The following is an 18,610-nucleotide window of genomic DNA, read 5'->3' as shown; positions in this document are numbered from 1 at the left end:
GACGCATTACGTCTCATTTCCACTTACTTGCGTGTATGGAGACAAGGCAACCAGAAGTCCATTCATTCCTATGGGAATCTCTGTGAAATCCGATGTGCCCGCGAAACTCCTCTCTTCTGTAATATTTTGGTCTGAATTTTGCCTTAAGTATGTTAAAAAAATTTAACTTTTGCGGTGGATTTCGAAGAGCTAGCTTACAGGCTGCTAACTGGCTAACAGGCTGCAGGCTGCAGTCAGATTGCCATTGTGACTCCTTTGGCTGTTTACACTTTTTGATAAATATTTCATGAAACATGCCACTTACCTGGCAGGTCACGTTTACTGGATGGCGTAAAAAGGACAAAATTAGCCTCTCTCCCACAGCTACAGGTAGCTTCTATCAGCTTTCCATCCATCCATAAAGAAATTAACTTCCTAGGGTTGGACACTAGAGGCATCATCTGATTCAATGGGTACTTTTACTATGTGGTATACTTAAAGGGGTCCTGTGGAGCTGCATTGTGTGTATCGTTGAGCTCAAGCAAATATGTTGGATGTATTTCCATCCTCATATGACATTTGTAAAGATAATTTCTAGAGTATTATAAATCCAGCATTCTTTACATCCACTGGGTGGCAGTCTTCTTCTCTGCGTTTGTTGGTGCATTGTTGCATATCTTGGGTGTATTGAGTGCCACAGGAATGAGTCCTAGAACCCTGAAATGAGTTAGCAATTTACCACTCACAGTTCCCTCCTCAAAGTTAGTGGGGTTTTTTGAATGGGTTTTTGGTTAGATGCCTGGCATAAGGTACCCTGGAAATCCAGAGTTCTCGCGAGAGCACAATTTGAATTTGCTCAGCGAGTCACTCTGGCAATCAGTAATGATGCTCATTACCCATGCCGTTGGAGCCGAGCTGCACCAATCACATCGGTGTATCTGATATAGGCGGGCCAGAGACGAGCTAAACAGATGACACCAGCGCTGCGACGACGAAGTCCGGAATCAGTCAGTAAATATTGCAAGAACACCAGTTGTTTGAAACGGCTTTGGCCGCTACAATGAACGAGTTAGACTTGGCTTTTTCTCTACAAGAGGAACAGAAGACGGCGCTCGAATCTCTCCTTTGCAAGAAGGACGTTTTTGCTGTGTTGCCGACCGTATACGGCAAGAGTCTAATGTACCAGTTAGCTCTGCTGGTAGCTAAGCGTATACGTCACCCCCTGTATTGTTCTGATTGGTCGTAGTGTTATCCAATTGCGTGCAGTGATATTTACAAATGCATGCTTGGTGCCGCCCCTCGAGTTGGGCTATTTGCATTACCAGACCCTAAATCTTTCTAGATTTGGGTCCTGGATTTCCAGGCTAGATACAAGGTCTGTGGTTAACACAAACTTACGAGACTTTGACGTTTTGTTCTACGACATAAAATACGTCAGTATTTTAAAGTTTACTCGTGAACTGTAAAGCTGAACACAGCTTTACAGTTTTGTAATGTTGGTGACGATCAGTCGTATAGTTTGTTTATACCCAAACTATATATAACGTTAGCTTTTTACTTCTGGTGATCGCATTTGGGCTTCAACAAAGTGGAAAGCTGTGTTCATTTGTGAAGATTATCTTACTGAACAAAACCTGTTGATATCAAATGTTTGCTGATTTTCAACAGTAATCCAAATCCAACAGAAAAATCCCGTACGACACAAAACTTTGTAAAATATGTAGGCCCAAATAGCTCATAAACCAGGTTTTTTTCAGGCACTGTCAAAGGTTTCTTTTTTGTAAGAGCAGCAGTAAAACTACCCCATATTTTAATCATTATACTTTTATTCTATAAATAAATAAATACATTCATATGACAGGTAAGGTGTAATTATGTTTCTATATAGTTCCACTTCACACTAGAGCAAATTTTCACTCATTTCATGTTATGTTGCACTACTTTGAAGGATTTCTAGCAAGATTTTTTTTCCATAAGAAATCCACATTGCACTGTATTTTTCAGCAAACTTAAATTTAACTTTGTCCTTGAGCTTTAAATAAAAATATTTAACCAAATAGAATAATTGTATTTATTATCTGGGGACAGTTTATGCATTCCTATTTTTATTCTTCCAGAAACACAAATCCTATTTTCCTTACTAAAACTGACTCTTTAATTATCTAGGCTAAGTAAATATAACTTAATTGATGTGGCTGAATAAATCCAGATTGGATTAGGAAAAGCACTGGTCAGTAAAAACAAACTAGTTAGACTCTGTATTTATTCACACAAAACATAATACATTTTCTTCAATAAGGCAACACAATACTGTATATACATACAATGATCTATATGTATACCATATTTAGATTTAATGTTGTTATTTCTTAACTAACAACATGTCATTCTTTACTATCACTAGCAAGTGTAAATAAATAGTTTAGCAAGTCATGTAAAAGAGTACCAGATGCGAAAACTTCAAGTCATACTATTAGTACATCCAATGCAACAATCCTTTACTCACTGTGGTATTTTGTGGTTAGTGATATATTTTAGCTGCAGTTCGATGACTTGCTGGAATATAAAATAACTTTTTTTTAAAGCTGTTAAAAGGGGCCCTGTGGAGTTTTCTTGTAAACAAACAACGATTATGTTTACATTCACTGTTACTCAGTGAAATACATTGTGTGTATCCTTCAGGTCTAACAGCAATGGCATTGGCAAGTCCATTTTTATAAGGATTTCAAATCCAATACTGTTTACATCATGTTTGAGAGCTTGTGGTCTTCTTCTACTTTTCCTTTCTGGCACATTGCTGCATTTCTTGGTGAATTACTGCCACCTGTTGATCAGTGGAGTAGCATGAAACCACTGGCAGGAATGCGTACTGCATGTGCACCTTCGTTTGCGTGCACGAGACAAACTAAACAGGGACTCACTGAAGGAGAAACAGGTCCACAGCACCTCTAGAGGTCTGAAACTCCACAGGGAACCTTTACAACCTTCGACCTCAGTTAAAAAACAAACAGCAAAAACAGTATTTCGAAAAAAAAAAAAATCAAATATATTCCTTTTCACAAACAGCATCAACAGTAATCTTCATAATTCCCACTTGCATTATAAGGTACATTAACACTGACATCATCATTAGGTGCTGGAGTGAGTGTCATTCCTAAACAACATGAGGTGACTGCAGTATGAAATACATGGCTGTGACTTTAAAAAATGTGAAGACCAAAAACTTTTTTTTTTAGTGTTAAATGTCCTTCCAAGGTAATGAGCGTGTTGAATGTACTGTACAGATTGACGCAGAGTGAAAATGCTGTTAGCTTGTTACCCACTCTCTTCACAGCTGATAAGATTGTACAATCATTTACAAAAATATATTCTATTCTGCATTAACAAGTGACAGTAGTGATTAGTAATGGTTAAGACGCTGATGAGACATTAAGTGATATCAACAAAACACAGAAAAAGCATAAGAAAATGACATCAAGCAATTGTACTATACCTCAAACCACTGTATACAAAGCTCACAATACAGTCTGCTCATACGATACATGAGCAGCACTAGATGTCCCCAACGCCCAGGGCTATGTCACTCAGCTGTTTCTGACCAGCTTCTGTTCATTTGAGGGTCACGTTTTTGGCACATTAACTGAAACAGGCCAACAGAGATGCTCTTTTGTCCCATTTGTCTGTGCAGCGTGACAAAAACAAGTCTGAAATCAAGCCTTAAAACTGCTGCAACACAAGGGGCATCAAACACTGTTGGAATGTCAGGTAAGGTTGTTTTAGCGAAAAGAAAAAACAACACTGTAACTTGTCACTCTAAATATTGAACCCAAACCTCATTTAGCATTTATGAGCAGTAAATAAACAATTAATAAATGGTTTATAAGACACTATACTGTAGTTGTAGCAGATATATTAATTGTTTATAATGTCTTTGTTGTTACTTACCCTATGAAGCATTCATAATTTAATCAATGTTTGGTAATACAGTATAGTAATACATAGCTGTAATCATACATTATCGTATTTACAGTAGTTTTAAAGACACATTTAGATAATTTTAGTCCTGCTGTGTATGTATACAGTATGCAGGTAATGTAAAAAGTTAAATGATTTATGATAACCATAAGCCAAGTAACAACACAAACATTCTGAATGGGTCCGATGCTGCGTTCAAAGTGAGCTTGTGTTCACAACATGGGAAGATGTGTTTGCAAAGTTGTGAACTCGGAGCTCTATAAAAATTTCCACTTACTAGGTTATGAATACCACAAGAGGGGGGCGTTCATATGGACTCTTCTCGTGAACACGGTAAACACAACCCCGTTTGAACGCAGCAAGAGAGTATTTCCTGTCGCAATGTTTATGAGTGCAGTAGCTGTCAATGAAAATATGAAAGAAGTCAAGATCATGACATCAGTGACAACATTTGAATTTTGCATTGGTGCCAGACTTTGGTTTTAGTTCTATTGAAGTGAATGGGGCAGGCACAGCAAATCACACTGTAACCCATCATATCTTTGTTGTTTCAACTTTGAATGAAAAATCCCTCCTCAAGATAAAAAACAAATGTGTGATGTTCACTGACGTTTTTAATCTGAACATGCACATTTGTTTTTCTTGCTATTGGTCCCCAAACAGATCACAGATCTGTTTCAAGCCCCTGTTTGGTCCAAGATACCTAACATTATATCATGATACATACACAAGCTGGGTAAGTTCTTCAATGCTTTGTAGTTCGTCTTAGTGATTTGCATGCGCCCTAAATTTAGTCATCTAACATTAATTAGCTAGCTCACATATGTCATGACAGAAATTAAGCTAAGGAGGCTGTAACATTTCGACCCAAATTAATATAGGGCGACTGAGCAGAGATTGCTAGCTAACGTTAGCTCAAAAAAGAGCAAATGCTAACTTAATTCAGTGCTGGTAAACGAAGAAGGTCCAGATTTAAAATAATTTGGCAATTTAGCACCACCTCCTGACAAGTAAAGGAAACATTATCCAACATTATTCCTCCTTAATGTTATTCAATATTAACAGTTTAGTAATGTACCCGCTAACAACAGGGGCTTGAGCTGCAGCTTGATCCATTTGGAGACCAATACCAAGGAGAACAAACACACACATTTAGATAATAAAATGTCAGTCAACATCACCTAATTTGTGTTTTTGAATCTGGCAGAAGAATTTTTCAGTCCAAGGTGAAACAACAAAGGGTTATAGCGTGATTTGCTGAACTGGCCCCATTGACTCCAATAGAACTGACACCAAAGTCTGGCTCCTACGCAAAATTTGAACGCTGTCACTGATGTCATGTCCTTTTCTTCTTTTATAGTTTCCTTAGTAGCTGTTGGGAAGTAAAGAGGGACCAAAGCTGTTGCCCTGGCAACAGAATGGCAATAAAACAGATATAGATATGATTATATAATAATTAAACTACTTTTACTGTTATCAAACATTGATTAACTGCTTGATAGTGTATATAGTATGAAGCACATATTCCTTTTACATATTTATGTGCATATTTATTTTTCTATTTTCATTTTCTATATATATTGTGTTACATATATATATATTGTATAATGCATATATGTTTATATACTTTTTTTGGAATTCCACTATGTGTAAATACAACTTAAATGTAAACCTATACAAATATAATTATAAAACTGTATCATGACCAAATTTTCCTTTAGAGGATCAATTAAGTATTTCAGATTCAATTCATAGTTGTTAACAAATACATTAATAAACACACATTATAGTGTGTTATAACAATGTGTTATAAACCATTCATGGTTATACTGATTATAAATGCTAATGTTACCCAAAATATGGTGTCTTTGACTGATAAGGCAATGCAGTGACTGTGGTTCAACACAAAAGAGTCACTCATGTTTTTTAATGTGTTGGAAGTCAGCGCGCTTTGGCCCCGACTTCCATGAGCATCACGCTGATGAAATATTGACATTATTCCTCATGTCTAACATAAACAGCTTACACTAAACCTCAAAACCTGCACACACACACACACACACACACACACACACACATATGAATACACACTAACAGACACATGCAGTAGGCAAGAGTATCTATCTTCACACCACATACAGTTTCAGTTCAATGGGCTGTATCGACACTCAAATGATCTAAAGCAGCATGAATGTTGAGTAAACAGACGCTGTAAAGACATATATGCTGACAGCACCACTTTAGTGCAGCTGAAACAATTCGAGTCATACTTGATTTACTGATGGGTGGGCAATTAATCTGCTAAAATGTTGACAAACGCTAAAAAGACCAAAATTCACTTGTTCCAGCTTCTCAAATATGACTATCTGCTGGTTTTCTTTGTCTTCCACAACAATAAACTGTGTTTCTTTTGGTTTTGGAACATGAGTCAAACAAAACAAGCTGTTTAAACATGTTAACTTGAGAACTAAATGAAAATTGTGATGAGCATTTTCCAGAAATTTATGTTTTTCAAAGATCAAATAATCAATTCATGATACCATAAAAACAATTGTTAGTTAGAGCCCTAGGCTTCTGTGGCCCAGTATGGCAGAAATGATAAAAAACACCACAAAATATTACCCTTACACCTTATATGCTTCTGCTTTACAGAAGTAGGTTATTAATCACATTTCTAGATCTCTTTATCGCTGAATTTAAGCATTTTTTTTACTTTCAACACTGAACTGCAGGTCAGATATCTTATCATTAATGAGACTTCGATGTGCAGCAGGACAGTGCACTGATTACGGGGACTGTCCTTTAACCAGGAACGTCATGTTCAGTCCCCCCTGACATCAACTCTCCCTCCTTCCAAAGTGACCTTAAGCAAGACACTGACTGAATCTCATTTCAGGAGAGTGTGTGAGTGCGCAAACTCTCAGCCCACTCACTCTTCTCTGTGTGTTGTATCACCGTGTGCCCATCATGCAGAGGGACAGACCGAATCAAAGTGAGCACAGTGTTTAAACTGGAATGGTGGCAGCTTCATCTTTGTTGCCATGGAAACCACATGCTTGGCATGACTGACCAGTCAGGCTGGAATCTGACTAAAATTTCTTTGATTAAAGACTAATTTGCTGATAGCTTTTCATTCACATTCCCCATCAGGCACAGTATTCCTTCACTTTATAGGCAGATTTATGCCTTTACCTAGCAAAGACTGAGGGAGACGTTGCCTGGAGACGGCAATGATAAATGAGATTCACTTGCTGAATCTCTACCAGCTCCAGGAGTACTGCTCTGTGGTGGACCCTGACCCTCCAAACTCCCTGTGAAGCTATAAACATATTTCTCCTACTTGACGAACCGTACAGCATCACAAACACGGATGGAGAGAAGTCTCCAGGGTTCTGAAATGTTAAAAAATAAAAACTAAATAAAAAATCAAAGGAATCTTTTCCGGTGCACACATCTGCAGCTAAATTCATCAAAAGATTGAGTATACTCATCTTTGAGATATACACACACATGCACTGCAAACACGCACACACGCACACATCTCAGCTGTAGTTGTAGGTGAAGTTATACGAGCTAGGCTCCTTCGGCACGGGGGGCGGGGCCTCTGGGATGGTGATGTTCTCAAGGTCGAGGAGGCGGAGCTTCATCTCCATGCTGATGAGAGTATCTAGGTCACTGCGCGTCAGGTCACTGCCCATCTCTCTGCCCAGTAGCGCACACAGCCCGTCAGTCCAGATGCAGTACTGCCCCGCAAAACATCACACACACACACACACACACAGAGGAACATACGTAAACATTGAGAATGGTGTGTCAGTCACAGTAGCTACACTGTGCCATGTGAGGGATATTACCAGATTCAAATCCAGATTCATGCAAATATCAAACACTTTAGAAATTAAATTTGCATTGTTCTGACTGAGCAGCTATCTGTTAATTTTCTGGTGGTTACATAAGTAATACTACATCCAAGCTCTTTAGTTGGAGCAGCATTAACAACTATTCATGGCCACTGGGGGGCAGCACAACAAGCTGAAAACACAACACTGACATATTATCTTCTTATAATGTGGTAATGGCGAACGTTAGCATGTCCTCAGTTTCTGAAAAGTTGGTTCTTTTGCTAACATTCTCGTCCTACTACTGCATGTCACTAACTCGGCTTCTTCTCCGGAGCCTTTGTGCTCCACTGTCTCGCAGGTTACCTCGTATTGCAACTACACCTGGATCGTGTGACATGGTTGTGCTGCTGCCGTGGTCCTGCCTGATGCCTCCTACTTCTACTGTTATTATACACATATGATTATTATTGTCACATACATATATAAATATGTACTTACAACATTGTAGCTATTGTCATTACCATCTGTCCTGCATCTCTCTCTCTCTCTGTCTCTCTCTCTGTCTGATTGTGTCATACGGATTACTGTTAATTTATTATGTTGATCTGTTCTGTACGACATCTACTGCACGTCTGTCTGTCCTGGAAGAGGGATCCCTCCTCAGTTGCTCTTCCTGAGGTTTCTACCATTTTTTCCCCCGTTAAAGTTTTTTTGGGGGGAGTTTTTCCTTATCTGCTGTGAGGGTCCAAAGGACAGAGGGATGTCGTATGCTATAAAGCCCTCTGAGGCAAATTGTGATTTGTGATACTGGGCTTTTTAGATAACATTGAAATTGAAACAGATGCCCATGTACACATGCTGTAGATATAGAGAAACAGCTTAAAATTGAGGTGTGTTTCAGGGCCACCTGAGGAATGTCCAATATTCACTATCCTTTTAGCTCTAATTTGGTCTCCACCAAGTACTGAAGGAAATATCCGTCTCTTTAGCTGCTAAGAGTTCCAATTTAACTACACACAAACTGTCTCTGTCTGCTGTTTGGTTTTGGGTAGGTGGTGTGTTGTGGTTTTTTGGACCTTTTTGCTGAAAACAGATGCCTGCTGCCAACAAATTCTCACTTCCAACACATCAAATATCGACGCTTGGTCTGTTGCCCTACAAGCCACACTATGACACTATAAGTACCCCTCCAGTGTCAGTTTTGGACACTCGGGGTCACTGTGTCAGTTTATGGTCATTGCATGCACTGTGTCTTTTCCAAAGAAACTTCCATTTTCACAGGAAATGTACAGTTTCTGATTGTTAAATGCATATAGTCTCATTTCCACTTGATGCATCACATACTGTTGCTAAAAGGTGCCTTAGTGTGTCTGTATCTAACGCCGAGGGTCACTGACCAAGCGTCGGTTTTTGACGAGTTGGAATTGAGACTGTGTCGCTGTTGCAGCAGTAAGCATGGCTGATGAAAGCTGATGAACCAAAACACTAAAGAGAACCAAAATAATGAGCTAAAAGATGCTAAAATGGTCCTTAGAGCCTAGGGCAAGTGAGGAGTCGAGTGATATTTCTCTGTGGGCTCCTCACTAAAAGCGACTCCTCTCCAATTATACGTATTTGACCCATCGTTCAAATTAGTACTGAATAGTGCAGCTTTAAGTCACTGTTGCTAAACTTACCTCATATTTGTTGGGTGCAACAAAATTGAGTGTCTCATCGGGATCATAGAGGACAGAGAAGGCTAACTCCAGCACCTCCTGAGAGAAGCAAACAGGACAAACAACACACTCAGTGACAGCAAAGACTGAAAGAACAAACATGTGACTAGAATGACAAGACAGAAAGCTTGATGATTACTTTGTTTTGCTTCAGAGCACTTTTTTCTTTCATGTGAGGGCAGTCCTTTCCGGTCACCACGGACTTGATGTCAGAGACGGGGACTAGGAGAACATAAAAGAAACTTAATAACTGAGACGTTTATTAAGGTCAACCTACTGACAGATTCAGTGTGGTCTGCTGGTGAATGCATCATTACGCGTGTAATGAAAAGAGTTGGGAGTTGGAGCTACTTGAAGGAAAAAAAAATCTTACTCTTGTCACTGAGTAGCTCAAAAGGCACTTCACCCTGGGGTGACTCATCAAGGTCTCCATAGTGCAGCACTTTGTGATTCAGGGAGAGTCTGCAGAACCAAAACTTCTCTACAAAAGAGGCAGGGAACATAATGTTTAGCTGATAATCAACAGCGGCAGAGCTCCTTCGGTAGAGAAAAAGCAAAGTGATTATAGCGATACTGTATGTACCTTGCCTTCGGCGGTTCCCCAGCTTGCGGAAACAGCTCCCCTCACAGAGGCGGTTGAGTCGCTGTTGCTTGATGAGCTCTAAGATCTCGGGCTGAATTCTCTCCCGCAGCTCTCTGGAGGACAAACACAGCATGAGCAACAGGGCCGAACACACACGTGTACAATACTATACTTGTAATTCATTATGATATATATTGACTTCAGACTGACATGATGGGAGGAGACTGGAAGTCGTCCTGACTCATTCTCTCTGACTGCCGCAGACGCAGGATCTCTGAATAGTTGAGGCCTCGAAGTTTATTTTTCAGCTGGTCTAAAGACGACGGCTTCATCGCCAGAGCCCTGGTGATCTGCTCACGGACCACCTGCATGACCTGCTCAGGGTTGAAGCACACACATGCATACACGGAATGATTGAAGAATAAAAAACATATCAGACTTCCTAAACATTAAAAGGTGATTGGCATGTATGTTTTTCTCATCAGTTGGCAAATCCACCTTTTTCAGATCTACCTGCATTGGTGTTTAGTGAACTGTGAAAACTGTTAAAGTTGTGATTCACAGAGCCATTATTTTCCCATTTAGAAACCCACACTCTGCTGAGAGACATCTTTCCTCATCGAAAGGCATTAATATTTCAAATAAATACTAGATGGTCCCAGGTGTTCTCTAACAATAGATTCCTTGTCCTGTTAAATAGATGTTTGCATGAGAAGTAATTTAACTGTGATCATTCGGACAAAGTACTTTCAATTGAAATCGACAGCATTAGGAATATAACTGTTATGCATTATTTAAACCAAAAACCTTTCAGCTGTCTGCGTCAGCGGGCTGCTCACTCACTCACACCACAGCAGAAGAACCTAGAAGCTACAGTAGTTTTTAATTGTGTTTAAATATGAAGCCTGACATCGCTCACTTTCATACTGAGCAAACCTCTGTATGAAACGTTGCTCCAGGATTCTTAGTTATGCTATTCATTCATTCATCAATTTATTCAAAACTGCTCTTTTTAAACTCTAACAGTTCTTGGTAGTGTCAGATGTAGCCATTCAATCTATTCCCAAAGTAGAGAGGATTTTATGTTATAACAAGTTCAGTTCTATAAATATCTAATATGTGAGGTCTGGATAAGGAGGCAGGTACACAATGAACGTTGGGTTAAAGAAGGAAATGGGCATTTTAAATAATTTCAAACATCAATCTTAGGCCTGGTTGCCATTCTGCTTATAACGTTAGGTTGCGCAATGTCTGACTGAAAATGATGAATGTTATCTATGGCTGCGCAGATGTATCATTCTTGCCATATGGATATGTGCCACATATTCATAGATAGCAGTTATATCACTGTGTCCTGTCCAAAAATGTAAACATTTAATATAGAACATTCATTTACACAATATGGATGTTTGGTTTTTTTATCAGGACAAAAAAAAAAAGATTACTCTATACACTGACTGAATACTGATGTTCAAATCCAGCACTCAGACAGACCAGAAACTGAGAAAAAACTGTCTGTGTACAGACTCAGTGATCACACCCTGGCCATAGAGACCAGCAGATACAGGCAGACCTGGCTGCCTAAAGAAGTCAGGCTGTGTCAGCTTGTCCTCAGAGACAGGTGGAGACAGAGCAACATCTCCTGCTACAATGTAGCACATAGGAAGACGTCAGAACAAAGTTGATCACGAAATGTAAACTTCAAGATTCTGATTCACTCTCTGTTTCTGAATTCACTGCCTTAAAATGTAATTGTGATTTGGCAACACATAAGAAATGTCATGCCAATAAAGCTTATTGAATTGAATTGAATTGAATCGAATCGAACTGAATTGTATTGTATTGTATTGTATTGTATTATATTTCATTGTATTGTATTGTATTGAACTGAACTGAGCCGAACTGAACTGAATTGAATTGAACTGCTCTCAATACAATACAATTCAATTTAATGTTCATTAAATTAAATTGTATTGTATTGAGAGCACTCTAATGACCTTATTGAAGTCCTCAGCTGTGGCCCTCATCTCCTTCCAGGTTTTATTGAGCAGCTGAATGCAGACACAGAAGAACTCCTCCCACGCCCGGTCATGAGTGAAGAACATGGGGTGGTAGTCGTTGCAGCCCTCATTAGCTACACAAAAGAAAATATTACAGAAGAAAAAAATGAAAATTAATATGAGGAGCATTTTTCTCACACATCCTGGAGTGTAGTAATTAATCATACCACAACTTCTGACATTTTAAGATTGTCTGTTAACAAATCTACTTACGCAGTTCTCCAACCTGAAGGATCTCGCACAACATCCGAGTGAGTTCGATGGCACAGCGGCCAAAGGGACATTCATGCTTGTCCTCGCGGCTGCTGTTTTCCAGGACAATCTGTCACGAGTGAGAAGACATGTTAGGTGTGGCTGACTTTTCCAGAGATACGTAAACTCGTGCATGAAGCCAATACTAACCCTGATGTACGTGTCCTGGTGAACCTTGGCAAGGTAAAGCATGTTGTCCAAAGCCAACATTCCCGGAGGAGTCTGGGTAAAGTCCATGGCTGGATTCACATGGTTCTGCATTTGAAACAGAATGTGAGCCAGGAGACTATGAAGCAGTTTTATACCGTTTCTATTTAAATCTATTTATACAGCTGTATTACAGAGGAAACTGAGATCTGTGGCGGAGACTCACAGTGAAGCCCAGCATCTTATAGTCCTTGGTGTACATGGCCTTTCTCTTTTCTGTTCCAGTCGGGTCATTTTCTCCATCGAACGCAATCCTACGCAGCTCAAAAATGATGTCTCTCTGTGTCTGAAACACAGCAAGCCAGTAAGTCTTGAGCTTAGTTTATTTGCACATACACATATAAACTAAAATTACTGCCTTGCGATCAAGTCAAGTTGCAGGAACAGTTTACATCCACATCTGTCCAGACTCTTATGTAGCCATGACAACTGACAATGCTTCAAATGTTGCTGCAAAGAAGGTACATATTCTAAAATGAGCATGTTCTATACACAGCGTCGGTTATTTTTTAATTATTTTGTTAAAATCAGTATGCCATAACAATATCATGTGAATCCCTCGCTCCTCAAAGTGCTCCATAAAAACTTCGGCTATGTCCTCCCAGAGGAAAATTTTGCTGCTCACAATAGTCCTTTCTTTGTCTCATCAGAAAAAAATCAGCTACGACTCAGTTTCAGATTACTAAATTCTGATCTGTTTCTCTGAAAAGATTAAATCAGCAGCAGTTCTTTTGTTGTGCTCACATGTTTCAAATCTGAGAACAGATTTAATACAGAGTTGAGACTTCAATTTGATCACGGAGATACATTTCTGAAATTGTGCAGGCTCCTTATTAAGCCAATCAAGTTTCCTTCTGGATCTCAAACGCTGATTGTTTCAGATAAATAAAGATTATTGCAGTGAGAGGGGAAGAAGAGCATTTTAAGATCTTTAATTGGGATTGGGCTGAGACGAGAGGATGGCTGTTTCTCAGGGGCTGAATTTAACAAGTATGACAAAATGGTCAAACTCTCATATTGATGTTGTATTAAGCTCAGTTATGTCTAGGAGAAATAGGCTGGACAAAGAAGAGCTCTTATTTTGAGTTTTCCTTTCATCTAGGCTCGCCTTTTCTTGTTTGAGGCATTGCTTCTAAGCAGCGCAGCTCCTCTGTTACAGTCAAAGCACAGTATCTTGCTAGGACTGCCAAACATGATATACTATTCACATTCACGCTCTAATCAAGTGCCATGCTAAAGATGCAAACTTTCCTTGTGTATGTGTCTATCCCTTTGTATCATTCTGTGATCGCTCTCCAATTCCCTCTCTTTTCTAGTCCACTTTTTCCTCTTACGGCAGATCTATCAGAGTGTAAACCCAACTGAGAGGAGGTTATCTAAGGATGCACACAATCACTGTTTAATTAACCATGTTATTCCAATGACCTGCCAAACTGAAAGTTCTTTATCTAAATTTTTACCTGGTCATTTGGGTCCATTTTGGTCATCATTCGTTCCTCCAAAAGGTTGAAGGTCAGTACCTGCAGCACGTACAGCTGATGCGCCATTTCTGCTTTGATTGGTCGATTTCCTCTGATAACATGCTGGAAAAGAAGAGCACCAAGTTCAGAACAAAGCCTCTATTTCAGCTACAGTTTGTGCACAAACGGCACATCAAGTCACACAGCACAAAACAAATCTAAATTGTTCTCCACTGAAGGGAAACTAAAGGTGAACATAAAGCTGATAATGCTAATCATCATCATGGACTGATTACACTCCGTGCATAATGCATAATGACAAGGAAAATGATGTGCCGTCATAAAACACACTGTGAGGGCCCAACATGTAACCAGGTCTCATTGACAGAGCACACAATGCTGGAGCTGCTTCAGGATGTTTCCCTGCTCAAGGGAGCAGGAACGCAGCGTCTTCCTCACTCCCATTTGCAGCCACTTCAGTCAGGCACTTTCAGAAGAGTCGTGCCAAAGGGAATCATTTTCAGAGCAGATTCTTTTCCACTTGATGGACTTCATGCCATATCATATTTGCTGGTTCTCAGTCACAGCTCTCCAAGTGAGTAAATCCTTACACTCTGAACTGGTAGTCCCTGGGATGAAAGATCCAGTCCCCCAGAGATAGGACAGTCTCTCACATAAATACTTAAAAGTTTCTCAATGTTTTAATAATAAGTCGTTTCAAACACAATCTCTGGGAACTGCTCAAAACCTGTGCTCACACCTGGATATTTCACAGCCGTGTGAAGGCTTAATATCCAGTAAAGCAGAGCGTTGTCTCTGGTGTGCAGCTGCAATAGGCAGAAACACTTTCAGACTGTCATGTCAGACTTGATACTCACATTGAGGATGATGGATCGCAGGTGTTTCTGAGCCAAAGTGCTCGCCATTTCCTGATGATGAAGAGATACGTTATTCCAACACACAGGGCACATGAGGGAAGATGCTTTATTACACAGCAGTGACTTTACTCAAGTTCACCTACAGTAAATGAGAATTTCTGAACTACTGAAATGCAGCAGCACTCTGAAGCTACATTTCCATCACAGGTTTGAACCATTTGCCCTTCACATCCTCTGCTGTAAAACATGACAACAATCTGTCAACACAGTCTGTCTGCTGCTGCAGCGAGCTACGGTTCTATCTTTATTTGCATGGATTATGCAGTAGCTTTCCATGACACAGAAAGAGATAGAGAGCGAAGGCTGTGGGGTGGAGAGGACGATATGAGATGCAGAGGGATGTGTACTCACAGTGAGGTGCTGCTCCAACGGGTTAGTATACTCCTCCTACAGGTTGAGGGGAGGGAGGAGGGACGTGGGTGTAACAGTGATGGAAACAAAGAGCGCACACACATGGACAATGAGATACAGGGATACATCACCCGGCAGAGCATGCAACGAAATAAAAACATAAAACAACATAATGTCAAATAAGAATGTCAAGTAGTCACGACATGTAGCTGTTTGTAAAGCCTCACATGGCCCACATGCGGTGTCAGGCCACCACGCGTTTATTGCTTTTGAAAGGATTTTACAAATCCTGGAGCTGTGATATTCTATCAACCCACAGAGGAAGAAGTGATCTTTAAACCACCATTTACACATGAATATCACTGTGGTGTCCTGGTGGCTCCCTTAGCAGAGATGTTTATCAAGCAGCCTTGATCTGTCGAGGATTTTTGTCACTGTAAAAAAGCCTGTCCAGTGGACTGCTGCTCTACTGCTGCTGCTGCTGCTGCTAGTATTAATGTATGATTTTAAGGATATTTTTCAAGTGAGAAAGAAAAAAATGTGTAAATGTTCATTTTAAAGAGTAACTCTGCTCTAATGTACCTAATTTTACTACTGTTAGTGATCGGTTCAACACACAGTGCCAGCCACATACAGTATGTACTCCATGTCCCTCTGCTGTATTTATCTCAAAAGAACTGACTCAGTTCGCCCTCCAGTGGTCAACAACAGCAGCTGAAGATGAATGCATGTTCAAGGACACCTGTCTGAACATACTGTGCGTCATATGGCCCAAAACAAAAAAGGGAAGTGTTACAACCCACAGTAAAATTAAGGCAAATACTGCCCCTCCTCCTCTCACAATGTCATCTGACCCTCCGCCTTCACACCAACTCTGCTGCATTTTTCATCAGCACTTTCAAAACTGACAGAGGGTTTTCTGAGGACTCAGGGTGTGAAGAACTTCGCGTTCTTAATTTCGGAGGAGAAATACTCTACTATATGAATATTTTCAATCTCAATTTGCCCTGAAGCACAGATGAGAGACATCACAACAGCACTCTTGTAATTTTGTGAATTTTGGCCAGATTAAAGTGATTACCTCAAGAACATTTCCATTTCACTCTCCTTAGAGCAGTAACTGTCCAATCCTACATTAGCACAGAGAGCCTGTTAAACTTTCAGAAAATGCTAAACGTGTGCATTAAGAACCTGTCCAACAGGAGATCGTATTTTTAGTTTTTCCAAAGCCAAAAACACAAAGGGAAAGATATCGAATAATGCTGCGTTCCAAGCAAGTTTCTGAGCCTGTAAGTCACCACTTCAAGTCACGACTCACGACTTCATGGCGTTCCAGGCAAGTCACGCCAAACTGTCAAAGCAACATGGCGGACCATGTGGGGTTTATGTTTGTTTATGATCACTTCTATTGGAAACTGGAAACTGGAAACTAACTGTTAGAGCGGCTGCGTAAACATTAGGGTTATTTTTGTCTATTTCTCACCGTGTATCACTTGGATCAACACCGCATCAATGGGGCTACCATTGTTGTTTAGAGGAGTAAGATAATTGATTTAGAGGGCTGTGTGACGTCAGAAAGCGTAACTGGGAGTACATTGATCTGGTACGAGTTCACGGGTGGTAAGTTACGGGTTTGACTGCCGTTCCAGTACACTTTCACGGGTAGAAGGTTGTAAAAACACGAGTTACGGGTTGCCTGGAACGCGCCATAAGCTGAATCCATCAAAGATCAACAAAAACTCTGTTTGCTCCTAGGCAAGATGCTAACTAACGTCAGCTAGCGTAGCATGTTAGCAAACAAAGACAGTTGAATATCAACTACAAGTTACTTATGTTTCAACTTTAAGTTAGATGGTACCATTTGAGGCTGTTTGCATGTTAAACAAAAGGAAAAGTGGGACAGTTTAGTTTTGCTAGCAACGGTGTAAAACCTATATTAGAGAACAAAAGCTACATATGGGGGTCAGAACTAACATTAGCTTAAAATAAAACATTATGCTGACTCACCCTGCTGTGTAAGAACATTGTTGTTCCAGTGCGTGTTTGTGCTTCATGTGAATTGTCAAGATGTGGGGCGCCTGACGCTTAAGACCAGAGAGCTTTTCCCTCAATTTTAATGTCCTCTTTACTTAAAGAACTCCGCCGACAAACGATAATGTAAATGTAGCTCTCAAATTCATATTGTAGTACCCTCTATCTGCTTCTCTCTGATATTTAAGAATTCGTTTTCCAGAAATTTGCTATTATTTATTGTGGAATATCTCTCACTGATATTGTTGAAAGCGCCATATTGACATGCCAGGTGTGAAAGCCTGACAGGCTCGACAGCAGTAACCAAGGAGGTGGGACTTTGCGAAGACAGATACTTAGATATTTTTTAAAATGGGTATTTTTTCCCCCTCCATTAAAAAATCACAAATCTTCGTTTTACAAAATATCTCCGTACACACTGAAAGGCAAAAACGACTCTAAACGCTTGTCGGCGCTAGCTGTCTCCAACATTCTCCCCTCGCCACAAAGGTGGTAAAGTCCATAAGCTAACATTACCTTTTACAAAACGACAACTGGAGAGCTCACCACAGTTAATTCCCATTTGATATGAGGATAAAGGAGTTCACTCAAAGATATGACTGATGCTCTGGATCAGAGAATTGATTTTAAAATACTTCTTATTGTTTTTACATGTTTTAATGGTTTAGCTCCTTCCTATGTTGCTGACATGCAACAGAGTACACACTACTCCCTTTGATCATCAAATAAAGGTCTACTCATTGTACCTACCTAACATCAACTCACAGTGCTTTTAGTCATTATGGTCCTACTCTCTGGAATTTTCCTCCACATGAACTACGGCCTGCTACGACAGTGTTCTCTTTTAAAAGCAAACAAAAAACACATCTTTTTTTCGCACGCTGTTTGTTAGGTTTTTAAGTGTATTTGTGTTTTGGGTATTAGCATTACTGTTATTATCTCCCCTTTGTAAGAAGAAGAAGAATAAGAGTACCCTCCTATTTTGTTTGTTTTTATAATGTCCTGCTTGTTGTTATATATGTAAATCTTAAAGGGAAATTTCGGTTTATTTCAACCCGTCTCCTATCGTCCTAAATTTGGTTCAAGTGACTAGTGACATACAGATAATAGTTAGTATGTTAGCCGTTAGCCTAGATACAGCCGTAGCGTCAGACCTGTTAAAACGTAATTGAACGGGCATCCCTTCAAGTGCAAAGTTAGTCCACTAAACAAGCTTT

The 18,610-nt window shown here is 39.8% G+C and overlaps 1 protein-coding gene across 6 annotated transcripts in view; it reads right to left on the bottom strand.

The window, feature by feature from the left end:
* Positions 1 to 2,233: 2,233 nt before the first annotated feature.
* Positions 2,234 to 18,610, bottom strand: part of elmo2 (engulfment and cell motility 2) — a 31,387-nt gene continuing 15,010 nt past the window's right edge. For 4 of the 6 annotated variants that reach the window (XM_050038277.1, XM_050038280.1, XM_050038278.1 and 1 more), the window contains exons 11-23: positions 15,363 to 15,398; positions 14,952 to 15,002; positions 14,074 to 14,196; positions 12,780 to 12,899; positions 12,557 to 12,661; positions 12,368 to 12,476; positions 12,092 to 12,228; positions 10,305 to 10,468; positions 10,095 to 10,207; positions 9,885 to 9,992; positions 9,651 to 9,733; positions 9,473 to 9,550; positions 2,234 to 7,697 (exon numbers count right to left, since the gene is read on the bottom strand). In XM_050038277.1, the coding sequence (XP_049894234.1) occupies positions 7,497 to 7,697; positions 9,473 to 9,550; positions 9,651 to 9,733; positions 9,885 to 9,992; positions 10,095 to 10,207; positions 10,305 to 10,468; positions 12,092 to 12,228; positions 12,368 to 12,476; positions 12,557 to 12,661; positions 12,780 to 12,899; positions 14,074 to 14,196; positions 14,952 to 15,002; positions 15,363 to 15,398 (1,428 nt within the window). In that variant the 3' untranslated portion in view covers positions 2,234 to 7,496. The remainder of the gene's footprint in view (positions 7,698 to 9,472; positions 9,551 to 9,650; positions 9,734 to 9,884; positions 9,993 to 10,094; positions 10,208 to 10,304; positions 10,469 to 12,091; positions 12,229 to 12,367; positions 12,477 to 12,556; positions 12,662 to 12,779; positions 12,900 to 14,073; positions 14,197 to 14,951; positions 15,003 to 15,362; positions 15,399 to 18,610) is intronic. The other 2 variants (XM_050038281.1, XM_050038282.1) reach the window with 1 other exon arrangement.

Source organism: Epinephelus moara, chromosome 24, assembly GCF_006386435.1.
Source record: "Epinephelus moara isolate mb chromosome 24, YSFRI_EMoa_1.0, whole genome shotgun sequence".
NCBI classification, from domain to species: domain Eukaryota; kingdom Metazoa; phylum Chordata; class Actinopteri; order Perciformes; family Serranidae; genus Epinephelus; species Epinephelus moara.
Note: the sequence above shows the minus strand (reverse complement) of the source record. Positions and strands in the feature narration are given on the sequence as shown.